This window comes from Anarhichas minor, unplaced genomic scaffold (genome assembly GCF_050575085.1).
Source record: "Anarhichas minor isolate MPS153535 unplaced genomic scaffold, ASM5057508v1 ptg000136l, whole genome shotgun sequence".
In the NCBI taxonomy this organism is placed as follows: domain Eukaryota; kingdom Metazoa; phylum Chordata; class Actinopteri; order Perciformes; family Anarhichadidae; genus Anarhichas; species Anarhichas minor.
This window is the reverse complement of record NW_027466582.1, coordinates 7,670,899-7,691,004: the sequence shown is the minus strand read 5'-3', so window position 1 is coordinate 7,691,004 and position 20,106 is coordinate 7,670,899. Positions and strand designations below refer to the sequence as shown.

General features: G+C 42.1%; 2 protein-coding genes across 9 annotated transcripts in view; both read left to right on the top strand.

Annotated features, from left to right (window-relative positions):
* Positions 1–7,243, top strand: part of sash1a (SAM and SH3 domain containing 1a) — a 143,126-nt gene extending 135,883 nt beyond the window's left edge. For 5 of the 8 annotated variants that reach the window (XM_076084744.1, XM_076084743.1, XM_076084741.1 and 2 more), the window contains 6 exons: positions 504–654; positions 917–1,045; positions 3,788–4,603; positions 4,667–4,818; positions 6,522–6,653; positions 6,983–7,243. In XM_076084744.1, coding sequence (XP_075940859.1) covers positions 504–654; positions 917–1,045; positions 3,788–4,603; positions 4,667–4,818; positions 6,522–6,653; positions 6,983–7,243 — 1,641 coding nt within the window. Of the gene's footprint in view, positions 1–503; positions 655–916; positions 1,046–3,787; positions 4,819–6,521; positions 6,654–6,982 lie in introns of all 8 variants that reach the window. The other 3 variants (XM_076084739.1, XM_076084740.1, XM_076084742.1) reach the window with 1 other exon arrangement.
* Positions 7,244–12,362: 5,119 nt separating this feature from the next.
* Positions 12,363–20,106, top strand: part of usta (uronyl 2-sulfotransferase a) — a 49,691-nt gene continuing 41,947 nt past the window's right edge. Inside the window, exon 1 of the mRNA XM_076084729.1 lies at positions 12,363–12,923. Coding sequence (XP_075940844.1) covers positions 12,692–12,923 — 232 coding nt within the window. The 5' untranslated portion in view covers positions 12,363–12,691. The remainder of the gene's footprint in view (positions 12,924–20,106) is intronic.

Genomic DNA, 20,106 nt, shown 5'->3' with positions numbered 1-20,106 from the left:
GGTTTCCCTTTCAAGTCCTGGCAGTTTGATCACCGCTTGAACAGCTCGGGATTGTGGCCGCAAACTCTGCGCTGTTATTTGATTGGTTTGGCGTCCTCGCTAACGTTACTACAACTCACTTTTACATGTCTGTCGACAGGACAAGGTTTATGCCATATTAATGAGTGTTGATAGGTGATGTAGTCATAACTAAATTAGCTACGGCTTTAAGTGATTACATGCCATCTAAATAGCAGTTTAGATTTGGCTCACCGGTGATTTAAAAATACACAGCATGGATGGGAAATTATGAGCAGATGACAAACGAGTATGTAGCCTACTCTTGTTTTTTTTTTTTTAGCCTTACCCCACCTACGTGTTTGTATTTTATGTATTTAAGTTTTTGTTACTTGGTCCCGTGACTTAGATCCAAAGTGAATTATTTTCCTCACTCGTCAGAAAACTCTCATTCTAAGCTCCTCAAAAGAAACTTTAAACTCAGCCGCGACGTCTCTGTCACGCAGGAGCACATGCCCACTTTCCTGTTCAACGGCTACGAGGACCTGGACACGTTTAAGTTGTTGGAAGAGGAGGACCTGGACGAGCTGAACATCAAAGATCCTCAGCACAGAGCCGTGCTGCTCACTGCTGTCGAGCTGCTACAGGAGTACGACAGTAAGTAGTAAAAACACCGAAACATTTTGTCTAGATGTGTGAGAACACACTCGTGTGATAGTTCCAACTCACTGAAAACTCCTTGGCTGTTAAAGATGTATCATCTTTGCCCCTGAATGCGTCCCTGTGTATTATGTGTACTTAAACAAGTTGCCAACTCAAAGCATGCAGCTCTACATACCTGGAGTTGTCATTCCTAAGTACTAAAGCACTCCCTGTATTTCATCACGTTGCTTTTTTCTGTCTCTCTTTGTATTTTCAGGCAGCAGTGATCCAGAGCGTGGCGGCCTGTCGGGCTCCCAGGAGAAGCTGCTGTCTGAAGGTCGGGGCCTGGTGGGAGACTCCCCGCGAGACTCTGGGTGCTACGAGAGCAATGAGAACCTGGAGAATGGTAATGATAGCTTTGCTTTAGTCTAGACCGCCAAGATCCAAGGCTAAGACCTAGTCCTCCTTCGCCTTTTCCCTCTGTGGTCCTGCGCCTCTGCTCTGTCTCTTGCCACTTCTGCAACACCTCGCCCATCTCACTCCTCTGGACCAGCGCCCTCCAATCAAAAAGCTCCTTTTTGCTGCCATATCTTCCTCTCAAACCTCACCTTTTTTCACTTCTAGTATGGGTGCTCTAGAGACTGATCCCGCTTATCACCTCATACTCTATAAACTTTAACTATCCTTTCACGCCACTTTCTTCACCCCTCTTTCCATCTTGTAGGCATTATGTGTCATCAGTGCCAAAGTCCAATTGTTACTGAGAGGGAGCCAGGTCCAAGACCACTAAGCCTAGTCCACGCCACAATGCTGGGAGGACGGAGGGAGAGATCCTTGCACAGAACTGTTGTGATGAGTACAAACTCACTGCCCAGTCATGGACTCAGAATTCCAGCTCTGCGGCCTGTGGATGCGAGGCTGGTGAAAGAATACCGGGAGGATAATTATGGGCTCAAAGAGTATTTCTGTTAAGTGTTTTTTAATATAGGAAAATAGCTTGCAGAGTAGCATGTCAATAAATGTTGTTTTTTGCAGTGGTGATTCTTTAGGCTGATAAGGTTTGAAAAAAATGCACGAGTCAGGTAACAGATGACAGCTGCCATTTCAATCTCTTGTCCTCATATCATCTCAATGTGTCACTTTACTTGTTTTCAGTGACTATATTGCACAAACAACCATATAAGATGTGCCTCAAAAAAGATGTGGATGAGAATATTTTTTTAAATAGCAGTGCATAGATTGTAAGAGAGTTCTGATTATAGAAGTTTATTGAAGTGTAATATGTGAGATTTAGGTTTATTTTTGAAATGGCTCTATTCTCCTGCATACGAGTGTGTGCTTTCTTTATTCCACACAGTGCATGCTTTTTAACAGCTCCATAACTCATAAACCACAGCTTTGTCAAACCACGTCTTCTCTCTTTATCTGTTAGGTTCCAGTGTAATTACTGGGTTTCCCTTTCGTGTGTGTGTGTGTGTGTGTGTGTGTCATTCAGGTTTCAACAGTAACAATCTGCCACAATAGAGATTTAGGTTGTGGAATAAAAGCCACTTCTTTAAAAAAAAAAGGACTCTGGTGCTGCTTGCTTGTTTTTTTTTTCTGTCCGTTTCTCCTTCCATGCCACTAAACACTCTTCACAAACCAGCTGCATAACATTTAGTGAACATTCTGCATTTCTTCTTGCAGTTTCAGGGTTCCACAGTTCTCCTTCCTGTAAAAACTCATCAAACATTAAAATAGTAATGTATATTAATGGATGTTTCTGAATATTTATAAGTCTAGAGAATTGGCAAAGGAAAATGTTTGATTTCAATTTAGATTAACTCAAATCATACCACATATAGTCTTTCAAACTTTCTCCTTTTGGGGAATAAAAAGTCACTGTAGAACCCTGAATGTATGCTCTTTTTATTAAATGACCTTCCTTTAACATACATGTCTCTGATCAGTTTCCCTGTTACTAGATGTAGTAATTCTTCCTCACATCATCAAATGTATTCTGCAATCTATCAAACTTTCACTCATCATTTCCACGTGTATGTTAAATCAATTTACTATTACTCTTATTTTAATATAAACAATTCATTGATTTTTTAAAAATATTTTGATCAGTTTGGTCAAATTATTGTTTATAGTCTACATACTGTTATATTTCAGCATATAAAACACATCATAGTAGACTATGGCGATGTTGCTGTACAATCCTTGAATGCATCAACGAACGGAAGTCATTGACAAATTCATTTTGAATGGTTTTATTGGACAGTCGGCATATGTAATTCTCCTGATTTTAAATGTGTTTCACCCTTATTACCCTTTGTTTTTGGCCCCCTGTAAACTTACTTAACTTTCAGTCTAATATTATCCAGATACACCCATTGTTAATACCAAGCTATTACTACATTGTTGTTACTTAATTGTTACCTGTTTATTACATAACTATTACCTGACCATGTTATTACCGAGCTGTAACGTGAAGTGCTGACAGCTTGGGTAGACATTTCCTGGGAATCATTAAGATATTTTACAACATTCCATCTACCGAACAGCTTTCTGTCATCCCACCGTTTAAACTCTTTGGCAAGCCACACTACGTGGCACCCATCCATTTCATCCATCCATTTAGCTCTGTAAGCCAGAGGATAGATGGTAAGTTGCTTTTGTTCCAAAGTTTTCCGAATTACCCGTCCAGATATCTTTATTTTGGGATTGCTGCTCTGACAACAACAAATCAGCCAGTTCTGTCATAATTCAAAAAGCTTAATCTTATCCCATTGGCACTCAACCCCTTCTTTATAATCATTTCTCTGCTTTTGACTGTGGTTTACAGATGAGCCTTAAACAATAAGGATATATGATGCTTATGAGTAGTTTTTCCAAATGACTTATACCTCATGTTAACTTGTTTTCCAGTGCTGTAAACATACATGATCACCACCATAAATACAGGAAAATAGTGTGGACGCAAGGCAGCAACATAGTACTGCTGAGTCATATGCAGTTTATTAATATGGATCTGGTTTTTGAAGGTTGTAGCAAGCTGAGAAATGACATGTTCCCTGTTAGCAGTTTCACAAATGAGGGGGGGAAAAATGAGAATTTGTCTTCATGTTATTGCTAAAAGAGGATAAATGTCTTGATTTTGCAGGTAAGAGCAGAAAGGCTTCCCGTTCTTCAGCAGGCCTCCAGTCTCCCGACTACCCCACACTGCCCATGACCCTTTCAACAGAGGCTCTGCAACAGCACAGCAAGAACCAGCGCACAAAGTTCCCAAAGAGCTTCTTCATCAAACCCTCCCTGAAGGGCTTCAACCTACTTGGTCTGCGCAAAGCCCAAAGACGGTCCCCCATCCCAGCCAGTCGCAGCTGTGAGGACCTGGATGGACCCCCACAGCCCGCTGGACCCTGGAAACGCTCCCACTCTCTGGGAGATCTGCACTGGGAGCAGAACTTTGAGCGGAAGGATCTAGGTGTGGAGCTTAAACTCACCAAGGAAGGACCCAAATCAGGCAACAGTAGTCCCACCAAGGTCTTTAGAGATCATGGTTCCCCAGCTCAGAATGGGACTCCAACAGTAAGCCCAAAAGGAAGGGCCAACAGACCACCCGTGCCCTCCCAGCTGCCTCTCCGCCCCTCTTGTCATACCACGCAGTCCTCCAACCCTGCAGAGCTCTTCTCCAGTCCTTCTTCAAGTCCCCCTGATTCTAATGCAAGTGGGGAGAGGGTCATCCGGACTCACTCCAAAAAGCCTCCAGTCCCTCCTCCCGTTCCTGCTAAGAAGTCAAAGGAAAGACTAGCCAACGGCCTGCGTCACTCCCCTCTCTCCCTGCCTTTCACGCCATCACCTGTTGCCTCTCCTACCCACTCCCTCACCCGCTCTCATCCCAGTAGCCCTATAATTCGCAGCCCCAGCTACGGTGCCCCAGCTCTGCCTGCCAAGACCCCGAGCACCCCCGCCAGCCCCTGTGCCACCTCATCCACCGCATCCGCCTCATCCATGGGCGAGGAGTCAGACACTCTACCAGCAGTGCAGCCTCCGTGGTTCTCAGATCGAGGGGGCAAGGTGGCTGTTGCAAGGAAGGTGTCCCATGCCAAGATGAGTCCTGACCTGCTTACCCTCCTGGAACAACGGCTGGAGGCTGAGGGCATCGATCTTACGGAGGAGCCCTATTCTGACAAGGTTAGCAAAGTATCATTAATCTAAACGGGAGATAAGAAAAATCGCTGACCATTGAAATAAACATACACACACTAAGGAATAGAGATGAGATGAGGATTTCTATGAAAAACCCCATCATAGCCAATACATAACAAAATCGGATTAAGTCATAATTCTATGGTTATGTGAAAATGGGGCTCCAAAACAGCTCTGGGCTGTACTGGTCTGGAGTCGGGCCCTTTTAGTTTAGCATCGTAACATGCCTTGCTTAACTCAGTCATAATTTGACTGCAGCTTGGAATGACTAAGTCAAACAACACCAGCGTTTTGCTTTGGAACTCATTTAGTTTAGAAATGGAGACTAATAGAGTTTAACGTTTGTGGGGGGGGGGGGTTTGTATGCATTTGTGAGTGAGGTTGAGTGTGTATTCACAATAGTAAATAAAGCTTCCTGGAGCTGAGGGAAAGACTTTGGACTCGGTCTCACTATGATGCGGTTCAGACTGTTAAGTTTATGGGCTCAATCTTACTGAAGGCAGAAGGGTTTATAAAACCCTCTGCTACTTGCCAGACCCCAGGCCGGGCCCCTTTAACATGCTGGAGCCCCCGACACTGGCAGGAAAACAACGAGCACTGAAAGGCATCGAGAGATGAGGTGAGAAATAATACGTTAGACCACAGCACAGCTCTGCTTAGTGCCGATTAGTCCGAAGTGGGTTGGCAGGGACATGAGAGGCACACTGCTAATGTAATAGCAACATGTAGGGTGTGATGCCGCACGTACATGCAGTCGTTGGTATCAGAGGTCCTGCAGGTTACAAATGTTGAAAACGTTTTAAAACTGAATACCTGCAAGTATTTAAGAAATAGTAAATATGATAAGAATTTGGCTACTTGGTATCAGATATCAGTCAAGTATCAAAAGTAGCATGGTTTAAAACGTGTATCCACTACTTTATGAGGTATTTGCTGGTATAAATTTTAAAAAATAATCGGCAGACTTATGAGTTAGAAAAATACATGTTTATATTCCTAAAATGGAGCTATCAAAAAAAGCGCCACGGTGGTAAAGACACCAAATCTCAGATATCATATTGGCACGGATGTTATTAGGAACAATATCCAGCCCAAGAAAACATCTTTCAAAAGTTCAGCAGAGCTCTCCGTTTTATCCCTCACATAGTTGCTGCTCGTAAAATATGCTCCCACGTATTAGTGCAAAACAAGATACAGCTCAATGTTAATCGCAGAAATAGGCATACAAAACATAAACTAGCTGTACTTTTCAGTGTCGGTAACAATAGTAGAGATTATGGTATTGATAATGTATTGTGTAGAAGCCGGAACGGACCTGAATATAAGTATAGTGTCTTAATCTATGTGTTGTTCCATATTTCTCTGATTCCTTTTAGAATTGTGCTCATTACTTTGCCAGAAGATGTTCTTGGAGAAGTAATTTGACGCCATTAGCCTGCTTCATTCATTCATTCATGAACAACCAGATCTCTGTCTTCATAATGACTGTAATAAGTCTAAATGATCCTGTGTGTCAGCCCACTTCATGCTGCCCCTCTCTGGTTGTCTATCCACTGCCTTCTGGTGCTTAAAAATGTCTGCATAATATCCTCTTCATTGACAACATAGACTTGTTTATTTATGTGGTTTGAAATGTATTTCTCTTACAGTATAGTTCCATCTAATGTCTCTCTTCTCTTCTCCTCCAGCATGGCCGGTGTGGCATCCCCCAGCCGCTTGTGCAGCGTTACTCTGAAGACTTGGGGCAGCCTGCCAAGGACGTGGCCTCCACCATGGACCAGCTCCGAGTCAAAGAGCTGCGTAAACAACACCGCATGGCTGTAAGGCAACAGCACTGATTTTCCTGACAACTCCATATCAATGGCGACAATGTTGGAGCGTTTTTTTTTTTGGAATTCTAGAGCAGATAAACACTTAGTTAGGCTGTCCTGGAAAGGCCAGTTGTGAGACAGTAATTTCCCTGTACTCTGTATTATTGTTGTAAGTAGGCTAAAACTCAAGACTTAATTAAGTCTGTCTCTACCAGATAACTTTATATGATTTGGCTAAAAAATACAAAGTAAAATATATATATCTGTATATCCCGTAATGTGACATCTCCATCGTAGCCACTGTAACTAATGCCTTTTCGCCCCATTTTGTCACTCAGATTCCTTCCGGAGGTTTGACAGAGATGTGCCGGAAGCCTCTGCCCTCGGGTAACATCAACACAGTCTCCGATTGGCTCACCTCCATCGGCCTGCCAATGTACGCCACATCTCTGGCGGCGGCAGGAGTTGACACGCTGAGTCGCGTGGCCTCGTTAACAGAGAGTGGCGTGTGGGAAGCGGGGGTGCGGGATGAGAGACACGCTCGCCGGCTGGTCAGTGAGGCACGATTGCTCGGCTCGCACAGAGCGGCGCAGTCCTAACCGTGTTGGTGGAATCGTATAAAATAACAGGTATCAACTCACTGGTCAGCACCATCTCATTTAGGTAGGTGGCCAAAGACTAATTGGCCACAGGAATCCAACGATCACACCAGTGACTACAGTACTTCCTGTCTCGCATGTGTCAAAAAGACTTAAAGTGAGCCCCCCCCCTGCTCTCTGATTTTCTCTCTTTATCGCTCTGTCTTTTCTCAAATGTTTACGGCATTGAGGAGTTTTTTTTCCGAACAGCCAAGACAAGATATCAGATGCCTTCTTAGAAAAAGGACTGTAGACTCACTGGGATGGCTTCCATTCTGAAGATGTCCCCAAAGTCTTAAAACAAAGACTTGGATCTGCCTTGAAGGACGATAGCACACTCTTTTGTAGGATGGATGATTTTTAAATACAGAAAGGACGGTTTACTTCCTGCATATTTCATAAGTGCTTAATTTTCATCTTTTTGTGGCAAGGCAACATTATCAGAGGGTCTTTATTAAAGGAAGTAGCTCGGCCAAAGTGATTTACTCCTCATTAAGCTTTTCATTCCCACTAATAGGTTCATAACGACGATGACAGAATCCACTTAATATCTGGACTTTTTAATCAACTTAATACATACACCGAACTATGAGTAATTGGCGGTTTTTAGATGGCTTATTTTGTATAATGTTTCTGTATTATAGTATTATGCATATCCTCATTTTAAAATGATTTCTATGTAAAAAATGTGTTTGCCTTTTGAATGTTGCTGCCTTATTTGGAGGCCAGCTCGCAGTCATTTCTAAGCTGAAACAGCTGACATCACACCTTTATATTTCATATTATACTGTATGTCCTATTTCACTGCATATCTTGGATGCACACGCTGCGCCGATACAAATACAAGTCTTACAGAAAGCTCTGTTTCACTCAAGTAGTAACAATCAGCTTGCACAGAAACAATACATTCCCAGTGTATCCAAGCACATTTTAAGTTGCCTTACCATTACGAAAGAATAGCTTAATCAAATAAAACGTATGTATATTATGGGCTGAACTGTGCTCAAGGTGCAAGCCTTGTTGTTCTGAATGTGTGTGAGAAATATTTGAGATTTGAAATATGGACACAAACACTCAGCCAGCTTATTTCAACCTTACACATGGATGTGGACCACAACACATGAGTCTGATGGACTGTGGTGTCTATACTTGTGAAGCTCAGATGATAAAACCACAAAACCACAGGGAACGCCACAGATGTCGTCCTGTGTTTAACATCCCTGTTAAAAAAACATTCAGTGTACATTTTCCATGCAGAGGGTTGTGGGACAAGTGAGGGAGGAGAAAATAGAAATGTTCCAAAGACAGCTGACATCTGGCCTCTCATATCTGGTATGTGTAGGACTGTCTACACTTTGGTTACAGTTGGTTTGAGGAATTAGATTTATAGCTGAATAATAAGCTGTTTGGGACTTTTTAAACACATTATACTGTAGCTATTTAATCGATGCCGATCTAAAGTTGTTAATTGGAGTTTTCTCAAACACACTGAGGATGGATGGTAAGAACAGGTGTATCAGGTGAAAAGCTGACCTTGAAGGTCAGCTTACACAATGACACTAAATAGTAAATCAGGGAAACACTGCGTCGGGTCAGCCTGTTACAAAAACTTTGGGCTAAAAACGGAACCGCAAACAGCCAGAAACTCATTGCTCTTTCATTCGCGCACTCTGCATGAAATGAAGCCAACTTTTGTATTTTTTCCCCCTCTTATTTCTAACAGTAAGGTTCTATCTAGTCAGAACTGAACTAAAGACTTATTCCATGGTGTTCATATTAAAAAATTTGACCCAAGTGTTATTGCTGAAATTAGAGGATGTTTTTTCTTTCTTTTTTTGCAGTGGGCACTTGATATGTAAATGTTTTATGCCTCTTTTCTCTCTTCAATCAAAAGTGGTGCTCGGAGAAAGTGATGGTGGGGGGGTCATTATCAAACGAGTAAAAGACCCAAGAAGATGTTTTGTAAAGACAGAAATACTGACACTGTAAATGCACTTTAGAGGGTAAATCTAGCTGTTTTTGGGGCGGAATTGGCTACACTTTGTTCACAGGTCCATCAATGGACATTTGTTGCCAGGTATTGTAAAAGGGTTTCAGTGGGTTTTGCTGGTATTTTATTATAGTATTGAGTTCCCAATGCCAAGTTTGATAACCATTCACGGGTTAAACTGTTCCAGTTACTCACTTCCAGTTTGTTTTTGCAGTCTTATAAAAAAATAAATGATTAATTACATATACGAAATGCTTAGCAGAAGTTGCACATTCTGTGTATGTAATTGATATTTAAATAACTTATTTTTTGCTTTTTTTCATATCAATTGTAATTAGCTGTACTATATGAATAGCAATACCTTCCTGCATAATGCATATTGCTTTAGCCAGTGAGGAACTACAGTCTGTATTGTAAAATATGTGTACAAATTATTTTATTTTGGTTTTCATCTACCTAATGATTGTCCATACAGAACCGCTTGTGTATTGAAACAACAAAAGTAATGTCCATAACTATTTGTCATTCTGAAATATAATAAAAACTGTTTCTTGCCATACACTGATCTTCTGATTCTCACTATACGCACGCGCACACACAATATAATGGAGTAATGGAAAAGTGTGATTATGCCCTAGTGGCTTTTTTCATCAATGTGGTGAACTGTGACATTGGCCTGTTGTTAATAACATTTTGAAATTAAACATGGAAATGTGTGGACGGGCTGCTGCAGGAATGAAAAGGAACAATAACACCGGGCCTTATCGGGATGTGCACACTGCAGTATATCGAAATAACAACTCCTGTAGTCCTGGAGTTTAAAAACATTTCCTTGCCGTGTCAGGCTTTCCATTTAAAAATCGACACACATCTGTTCAAGACCGAGACAGCAGAGTTCGACTGACTGGCTGTTGTTGCTGTGCAGCTGTTGTCAATGAAACCACGCAGAGATTTTCCATTCTTATTCATGTCAAGAAGCCCCAAATACACACCAGACCATGTACCCCAATTTGATCAAATGTTATCCCAAAAGACTGCATCTGAGATTTGACTTGGATAACTTCTATCTGAGCAGGTGTTTGGCATTCTTATGAGTGGAAAGTGACACGACAGAAGAAGCATTTCCTTCAGGAAGAATAAGTACAAAACCAGTGTTGCGTATCTTGCTTGGCTTGTTGCTATAGTGCCTTTTAGGAAAGGAGTCACTATGCAATAATTGTCCTTCACACCGCTGTAATGAGCAGTTAGCTTCCAGTTCACGAAGCTAACTGCTCCACAGATACAATTGCTCTTCCAATTTAAAATGTCTCGGGAGTAAAGACGAGACCTCATTGCGGCGAGGACTGTCTGGGCTTGTGTTGCTTCCCATTATTCTGAACCACTTTCCTCTGCAGAGTTCATGCATGGCTGCATCTGTGTCTGTATGCCGTCTATGGTGATAATTCCCCCAAATTCTGCTGTGGGATCACAATATTTCACAGCAAAGTTTTTTTTTAAATTTCTTTTTTTATTCCTTCAATGAATCCAAGAATCAGTTTTGATCTTTTCCTTTATATAACTGGATCATAAGCATACTTCATCATGACGGTGGATGAATATAGTGAGAATAGGCAATATGATACCAAAGATTCCTCACCAGTAAACATGTAATCATACTTTTATAGATCCTTGTTGTGAAATTCTCTTGTCACTTGTCATCCAGGGAGTTCGGAAGTAGTTTCTATGAAAGTTTGTGAAGTCTGACGTGTAAAGTTTACTATTTGACAGCTGAATTTGCAGCTCCATAGTGTTATTCCCCTTGCCCAGAATCGTATTGATTCTTATTATGGTGGGGTGAACTCAATGAAGTGGCCTCTTCTTCTTAAGCACGGTTGGCTTTGTTGAAATGTCTCCTTTTATTTTCCAATAATGTTTTTTTACACGAATATGACTTTAGCACTGTACGCAAGACCTTGAGTCATCACAGGGTAGATGCTGTAAACCTAATGTCTGTTTAATTTGACAAACTTCTGTTGAATCAATACTGATTAAACAGCTAAAAGCTGTATGTCACATCTGGGCTTATTACATTTTAAACGTCGGAGTTCGTGTGTGTGTTTTCTCCATTAACTTCTTCCACATTCCAAAAGAAAAAGTAACACACCACCAGAAATGATTTGGTTGAAACCCCATAGCCAGTTGTTCTGATTACACTAAACCTGATTTACAGCAGTGACCTTACGGACATCCATACTGTTGTTCTGTGTAATAAACTGCTGTGCTGCAGGCGAGATTGGGCTATAAACCCATAATGCATTCACACCTATTGTGCCTAGCTTGCAAAATAAAGTAATGCCCAATTCACAACTTATTTACCTGTGGAAAAGACAAGCCAGCGGGCCGTCAACAAAATGATTGTGCTCTTCTTTATTACCTTTTGTCTTCCAAGCCAAATTGTTTCCTACAGCCGCTGTTGCTCCCTTGACACCTGCAACTGTCACCAGTGAAAGCACATGAGCCTCTTGTGGAGGTAGTTAGTGTGCTGAATCACTGTTGTCGCCTCCGAACTGCAGGTGTAGTCTAATGGTGGGTTTTGGCCCTGCTGTGTAAAGATATATTGCTCAGTGTAAAGTCCTTACAGCTGGCCTCAAGGGAAAGAGAAAGTTAAAAACACACACACACACACACACACACACTCCTGCACATGAAGTGAGCAGCATCTCACCAGCTTCTTTTCAACACACCTCAAACATCTTCACCCTTGATAACTCAGACATTTTATGATTAATAACCGCTTTACACCGGTCTTAAGTCTCTTTGATGTTTCTATTAAGGATGAGGGTTTTGTCTGATGGCATTTCAATGTCATATGCAATCTAAAAAAAATCATTAATAAAGTTCTATATACCTTTATTATTAAAGCTTTTGTACTGGATAAGGCCAATTCTCTCTCATACCTATTGAAATTAAAATTGTAAATTCACACCTAGGTTCTCTTTCCACAGTCAGGTCTCAAACTCGTTCCATTGAAAGCGTACCGACTGCTTGTACGGCCCCGTCTCTCCCCGAACACTGGGTGACGCTGTTTTACGCACTGCGATCCAAACCAAATCGTGTATGAGGTGGAAGTTTTCCCTCTTTCCACGTTCAGTAATCTGACACCCAAAAGACTCAGAGCAGAAGGATGGACCCTTAACTCGGCTGGAAGGACGGAAGGAAGGAACACTCATCCAACAAGCGCAAACGAGAGGGGCCGAGCGAGAGCGGAACGTTGTGCGCAAAAAAAAAAATAAAAACCCCGTGGCTGCGGCAGTGGAGGAGAGCTGGGTGCCTGCGCGTCTCCAAAATAACTGGGCGTCCGCCTCAAATGGTCTCAAAGCGACAAGTTTCACTTTCCACATGCGGATGGGTGACTTTCCACGGCGCTTTGTGAGGAGGAGATGATGAAGAATTTCAGCAGCAGTCCCCTTCACAGCAACAACCAGACTCCCAACCACGTTAGAGAGCGAAACAACAGAAAGTACAGCTTACTCTCTGCCATACCGTTGCGATTTTCCTTGCGAGGTTATGGTTTCTGCATGGCTACGCTGTTCCTCTTCTGTTTCGGCTCTCTTTTTTACCAGCTGAACGGAGGACCCCCTAAAATTCTGCTGGACATCCGACAGTATCTCGGTAAGAACTTTTTGTTTTCCTCTGCTGGCTGAAGCGCGTCATCATCAAAGAGATTCCTTTGAACAGAAGTTGCACTGCCCGTCTAGAAGCCCTGCTTTGATTCGGCATGTAACGGAAAGTTTATCCAAAAATGCAAAAGAGAATTATTGAGGCTCGCACCTCTCATTCACCGCTGGGCAAAAGTCTCTTTCATGAAATCCACCGGAGGTCACGGCGTCTCCTCTTCGACCCCATTCACCTCAGAGCAGTTGTCTTGATGTCCTCTCATCATATTTAAACCACCAAAGTGGCTCTTTGTGAAGTTACTGCAGACTGATCTAGTTAAGTTGGAGCCTGGAAACTGACATGTTAATGTGCCCAACTATATTATATTCCTCTGATATCAGAAGGTGCCCCCCCCCCTCCCTCCTCCCAAGTTCAATAAATTCAGACCAAAACCCGAGGAATGCGTTCTCCTTTGCACCATTTGAACATCAGTTCGGACTTGTCGGGGCGAGATTGTGATCTATTTTGGTAACATGAAATAACTCAGCAACTGTAAAAGATTCATACTGTACCTGGGTGATGACTGACACCTCTTCTTGTACAGCCAGCTGACGCGCTCCAGCCTCACGGCGCTCATTACGCACGACTGGCACCGGTGGAACAAGAGTGATAGTGTATCCAGCAACGAGATGTTTGCTGGTGTTTTGAGACAGCCAAGCGTGCCATGACTTTGGCTCGACTTTTTTTATAATTGATCAAGCGAAGGGGCATGTGGTGGTGTTTGTTCTAAGATAGAAGTTGCCAACTGTTTTCATATTACGAGATATGTTTCCAATTTCAAATATTCCGTCCTGAGGGGAACCACGTTTACAAATCTGTTTTCGTTTAGACATGACTTGGCACTGCTATGTCACTGTCAGTATGTCATGCTATACTGGGTGATAGCTTGAAGAAAGTGCTTTACAATCCCTTTGTAAAGCACACCTGAGGCTCCTTCTGCATGTGTGTCTGTCATGGAGAGAAGCTCTATCAAGAGTCAAAAACGGATGTTTGTGCTTGTGTGTTTATAGTTGCTCTACTGACTTACAACCAGCTGATACTCTCCACAGAGGTGATTCCTTATCAACATGTGTATCACTGCTGCAGCTGTGTGTGTTTGTGTGGCGAAAGGAGGTTGTGTTCCTGATTTGCTCCAGTGTTGAAAAACACAAACACAGACATTTTCTGCACGTAGTTTTTGCAGCACATGAAAAATATCATAAAAAAATAAATAGCCCATTTTATAGCTTTATTTGGAGAGTGTTAATACTTTCCTTTAAAATGCAGCTTGATTGCCTGAGCAGACTATATACACACAACACACTCTCAAGCATTATCCCTCCGAAGAAACTTCTGCAGCCTGAATGTCATTTAGAAATTGCAGCAGTCGATGCAAGTATTCTAGAGTAATTGCACAAAGCAGACAGCTGTAATGTCTCTTCCGCTAACTTCCTCGCAGAGGAGCACTCTGCTGCTTCCACACACACACACACACACACACACACACACACACACACCCACACCCCAACGATTAAGTTATCAGCTGGATCTCAAAAGCCTTATCATACAGGATGAGGCATGCGTGTGTACTATTAGCACACACACGCACACACACAAGCCCCAGCAAACAAACACAAATATAGTATTTCCACTGTCATAATCCACCAGCAGTCAAACACATGTGGACCATAAGGGCAAGGAATCCCTCTGTCAGAGGATGAATGTGTGTCTGGGCCCACCTGCATGACGTGATCTTCCCTGCAGCAATGCACAGAGACCTTCAGGGTCTGAGCCTTGTCAAACACACTGACTCCTCTATACTCTATTGACTTCAGGAGGGTGGGGTGGGGGCTTCTTATGTAACAGTGACACAAACACACTGTAGCACCTCCGTTGGGATCTGGGTGAGTAATAGGCTCTGCTTAATTACAATGCTGCAGGGGTAAGGGGAAAGAGCTTTGTTCCAGTGTTGGATGGCTGCAAGTTGAAAGACGTGACACTCAAGTAATTGATAAGCTGGATTTTTAGCAATTATGTAATACACTTTTTCAGTTTTCCCAAGATGGATTTGTTGGGCTTTTGAGAATTATTTTTGTGGTGGATTCTGAAACAATTGGATGTTGGGCGGGAGAAGGGAAGGAGAGGGAAGAGCGTAGATCGATGGGCTTCTAGGAGAGAATCAAGAATCTGGCAGAAAGGAGGAAATATTCTTATGATCTGGAGGCAAAATGGCACTGTTTGGAGGAAAGTTATTTTGGCAAAGAACTTAATATTCTGCAGTTCTCTGTCGTCCTCATCCATGTCAATCACGCACACTCTGTGTCTCTCTCAGTCTTCAATCTACTTCTTCTGTCTCGGTGTCATAGATCGATGAGTGGAACAGCTTGCCCGGTGAGGCAGGAACTGAAGGCAAACTCCAGCAAACGGAGTAGGGGAAACTCCTTCTAAAGAGGATATTCAGCATTAATAATCCTCCAATGTATGTATACTGTTTTTGTGGCAGAGCAGCATCTAATAAGCATCCAGTGATTAGCTGATTTATTTACCTTAAGTTGACTTGTGTTACTTTTGGCGGCACTGTGCCAAGATGAAGGTGAGGATTCCTGGTGGGGGTAAGGGAATGTGGGAGTGTATGGGAAAGAGAATAGTAGGTTGATTTTGTGCCGGTGTGCGTTAGGCGTGTGTGAGTTTCTCTTAGTCTGACGCACTGTAGAGGGAACAGACCCTGTTTTGTTTGGGCCACCAGTGAGGAGGTTGGTATTTGAGGGTGTCACTCAACGTATAGCTGCAGCAACTAAAAGGTGCAGACCTTTAGAACCTGGGTCAACAGCCTGTCAGGGACTCTCTCTCTCACACTTTCTTAATCTCTCTCTAACACGCATATACATACTGATATTACCTCGACCAATCCAGCTAGAAAGGCCTCCGTTTGAGTGATGTGTCTGTCTTGCAACACACTTGTGTGTGTGTGTGTGTGTGTTTGTGTGTGTGTGTGTGTGTGTGTGTGTGTGTGTGTGTGTGTGAATGCACAATCACACCTGACTGTGTGGCAGTGATTCCCCTTGACGTTTGACTTGGCTGACCTGGAAGGTCTCTAAATGAAACATGATAGAAGTATTATTTTTTTTATAAAGGTGTACAACTTGTTCCACTGCTTGACTGTTGACTGATCACAGGTCAGGGAAACACCAACGGGCAGCTAAACGGCTGAATTAAGCGATAGTAGTCAGTTTAGGACTATTTCTGTCGAAGCAACTGTCTCCATTTCTGGTTAAAATGCAACATTTAAGAGAAAATATCAAATGACTTAGCAAAGGCTGGACCCTGCCAGGAGCCTGTGTTTGACATTCTCTCTATTCGTTAACACCACATACTATCTCTATAGTGACATTTCCAATACTAGTTGACTCTGTATTGCCATAATGGCGGGGAATGTGAATGTGCTGATGGGAAAATGACTTTTACTGCTCTTTGAAATTGCACGCCATCCTCTACTAGTTTCTTGGAGCTGAGAGAGCAAAACAGAGAGAAGGATCTTTCTCATTTTTATCAAATCTTCCAAGTTATTAAGATCGATTTTTCAGGATTAGCCAGCATAAGTTGCGCTGAATCCTCTCATGTGAACAAATGTAATGTACTTTTAAGGAGTAAGTCCCCTGGTCTTCCGCTGTGTTTGTGTGTTCTTACTGTTCCCATAAATCATAAACACTGAACAAACTCGGCGCGTCTCTCACTCAACACCGCTCTGCTTTGAAACAGAACCCTGTAACCTTGAAACACTCACACACATTAATGTAACTTGCCAGAAACTGGTCGGCAAAGTGGTGGAGTTGTAGACTGCAGGTCGGTGTTAGGGATTAGACTGGTATGTGTGGACACAGAAGAAGCTTCAGGGATATCTGTCCTCCGTCCAGTTTCTGTCTGATGGACAGCAATGCTGGCCAGGAGGTGGTGAAAGCAAACTGTTATATAGTGAATTCAAATAAAGTTTAGTTTGGCTGTTGACCACTTGGTAGAAGTAGTGCTACTAAATCCACTTTAAATGTATATAAAGAATAAGAGAGAGGCGATGGAAAGGGAAGTAATGCAGAGAGGGAAAGTGAAAGGTTGCCTGCTGTGAGAAGGCCAAGAAACCTTCAGCTCTGTGTGGATGAGACAAACACAGTACGCTGCACTAATGCTGTACCTGACTTCTGACAGACTCAGACATACAGACACATACAAACATACAGTGAGGGTTATATGTTGCTAATTACAAGTGACATGTTTGACTTTAAACTCTGTAACACGACGAGACCTACTGGTGGGACCAATAATACCATCAACACAAATGTGTGTATGCTGTGCAGACAAGCTTGAATTGCACATTGCACACGACTTCAGTTTGAGTTTCTCGTCAAAATTCCAAAGTTCTAAAAGAAATGTCATGCTGAACCATGTGTATAATAATGACATCTTTAGTGCTTGGCAGTCAAGAAAAAGCAGGGTGTTGAGTTCATGCAATGTACACATGCGTCAATATCTTAATTACTCGGTTTAAAGGTGTGTCTGCAATGCCCTCCTGACCAGTACAACCACAGAATACCAAACTGTCCCTCCTGGGAGCAGCCACATTGTCATCAGCCTTGGGGTTAAATGACTTTCTTAAAGGGCGACTTTGGTATTTTTTTAGCCTTGACCTTAATTTCCCATGTTTTTCTGTCAAAGTGAGTAATGGGGACGACAGACTTTTTTGATATTGGTCCAGTATTGAAGGGGAACGGTGCAGACTGCAGCCAACTAACGCGTCAGACTTGAGGTTAGTGGACATGTCTGTGACTTTACGGTCTGGGAAACTCAATGAGTGCCATTCTGATTACTGTTGTGATCGCGCTATTAAAGGGGAATTCGGTATTTTTCAACCTGGACCCTGTTTTCAGACACTTATAACAACAAGCTGAGCCTGTCAGTGACAAAAACAAGCACTTTTAGTGGTGGTGCATTGGCAGTGAGGAGATGCCCCAAGCGATTATTCTCCCTTAATACTGGACCAATTTCAAAAAAACTAAACAAAAATACATAAACATGGGAAAATAGGGTCCAGGTTGAAAAATACTTAACTTTAATGGCAAGATCGCAATAGTAATCATGAGGAGAGAACACACCTGCTGCCCTCCTTTGCTTAAATGTGATTAAAACACACAAATATCTCGTCACATACTGTACGTATTGTATACATGTGCAAGTAGACGTGGGATGCTGTAGCGAGGAAACTGCCACACAAACTACACAGATGCAAAGAGCTTTGTTGAGCGAGCCAGACATGTAAGTGTGATTTTTGGAGCAACCTCGCCACTCCATTCACACCAGTACGCCCGCTTCCTGTTAGAGGATATTAAAAACCAGGTATTTCTTTTATCAAAGTCATATTTTGTTCTTCAGACTGACATATTCACTGCAACAACTCTTGGACCAAAGTGACAAAGGTCATGCTTTAAGGCAATTTACCAAAGTGTAAATAGAGATCAGGCCAGTGCAGGTCAAGCTGTCACCCTGCATTTTAAAATGACTAACAGGGTTGCCAGGTGTGTACCAGTCCGACTCTGGGGTGAAGTTGGTCATGTGGAAAAATACATAAACTGCCCATTTATTCCTTCACTACTCTTCATTTTTGTTATTTACATCCACAATCTTTGAGCAGAGGTGGCAAAGCAAAGCACAAACATACATTTGCATTTAACACTAAAGGCTGCTGATCCACGATAATCTCATGGTCAGGGGGTGAAGATAGAATAATATTTTGCATCCGTCCAACACCTCCAGCTGAAGAGGCTCATTAGGAGGTGACGGCAGGACAACTTGGCCTACTGCCTCTATATTCCCTCCAACCGTATGTTAGTCCTCATGGAAGTGTCGAGGAAAACTAAGCATTGCCACTGACAGACCCCAAAACAACTCCCAACTGGCGTCACATCCAGCCTAAATGCCAAGACAATCACACAGCGTGTAATTCCCTCTGGGTTGGTAAAACAAGCAGCCCTCCCTGCTGAGCAGAGGCTAGCCACACTGTTTATTTACCTGCTTTCTAACGTGCATGTCAGCTTGTTAATTGGGTTTAGGGGTCAATAAAGGGATAATAGTTTTTACTTGAATGGAAACCAAAGAAAGTCAGAGATTTTAAGGCAAAAAAAAAAGCAGAAACTACATTAATATTTTATGATTATTATAATCACTTGGTTCTGCATGCGGTGAATGGATTGATATAATAATTTATGGTGTTTTGCTTTCCTTATTCTCTTGGTTATTACATTATGAAATGATTTTTAAAAATAGCGTCATGTTAACCCCGTGATTACATAATGGAAGCAATTAGCATTACCAATTAGCATCTCCATGCCCGAGAAGCTGCTATTGGCCTCTCCAGAGAGACAGGCAAACACTAAAACAACACAGGGTAATTGTCCTCCATTAGTGCATTTGTTCTTACCACACTTAAAGAGAGCAGATGGAAAAAAAAAAACTACTAATGTGCCAACGCTATTAAATTGCAACTGCAAGGCATGCTGAGCAAAGATGGTTATAACCAAAGACAAATCTTACTTTTGTGGCCTATGGTTTGTGTGCTGTGCCACTGTACTGCATGTTTACTGCTTCTGCTTTTGACAAATGACTGAAAGGGATTAATCAAATTAAGACATATAAAGAGTAGCCATGGATGTTCTTGTTCTACAAATTGGGACGTGTTCAGTTACTTAGATTACCAACAATTCTCTTCTAAATAACATTTCAAGAATTTGAGTACATGATAAAATATTCTTTGACAGTAAGACAACATGAAGGAGTTATTTATTTTGTATCAACACCCTTCTCTTTTAATCAACACGGAAAACAGTTTTAAAATTGAGGTATATTGCGTTAATATTTGAGGTGTAGAGGTGTATTTTTGACTTGGGCTGGATGTTTCTTTATGCTAAGCTAAGCTATTTTACTCTTAAACATTGACTTCAAAGTGTCGCATTATAATTTTTTCTAACAAACAAGATATGACCTGTTAATTAGTGAGCTTTAGAGGTGTTGGTAGGTGGATTTGTTTACTATTTGACAGAGCCAGGCTAGCTGTTTTCTACCTAAAGTCCTTGTGCTAAGCTAACCATCTGCTGGCCTTATATTTAACGGACAG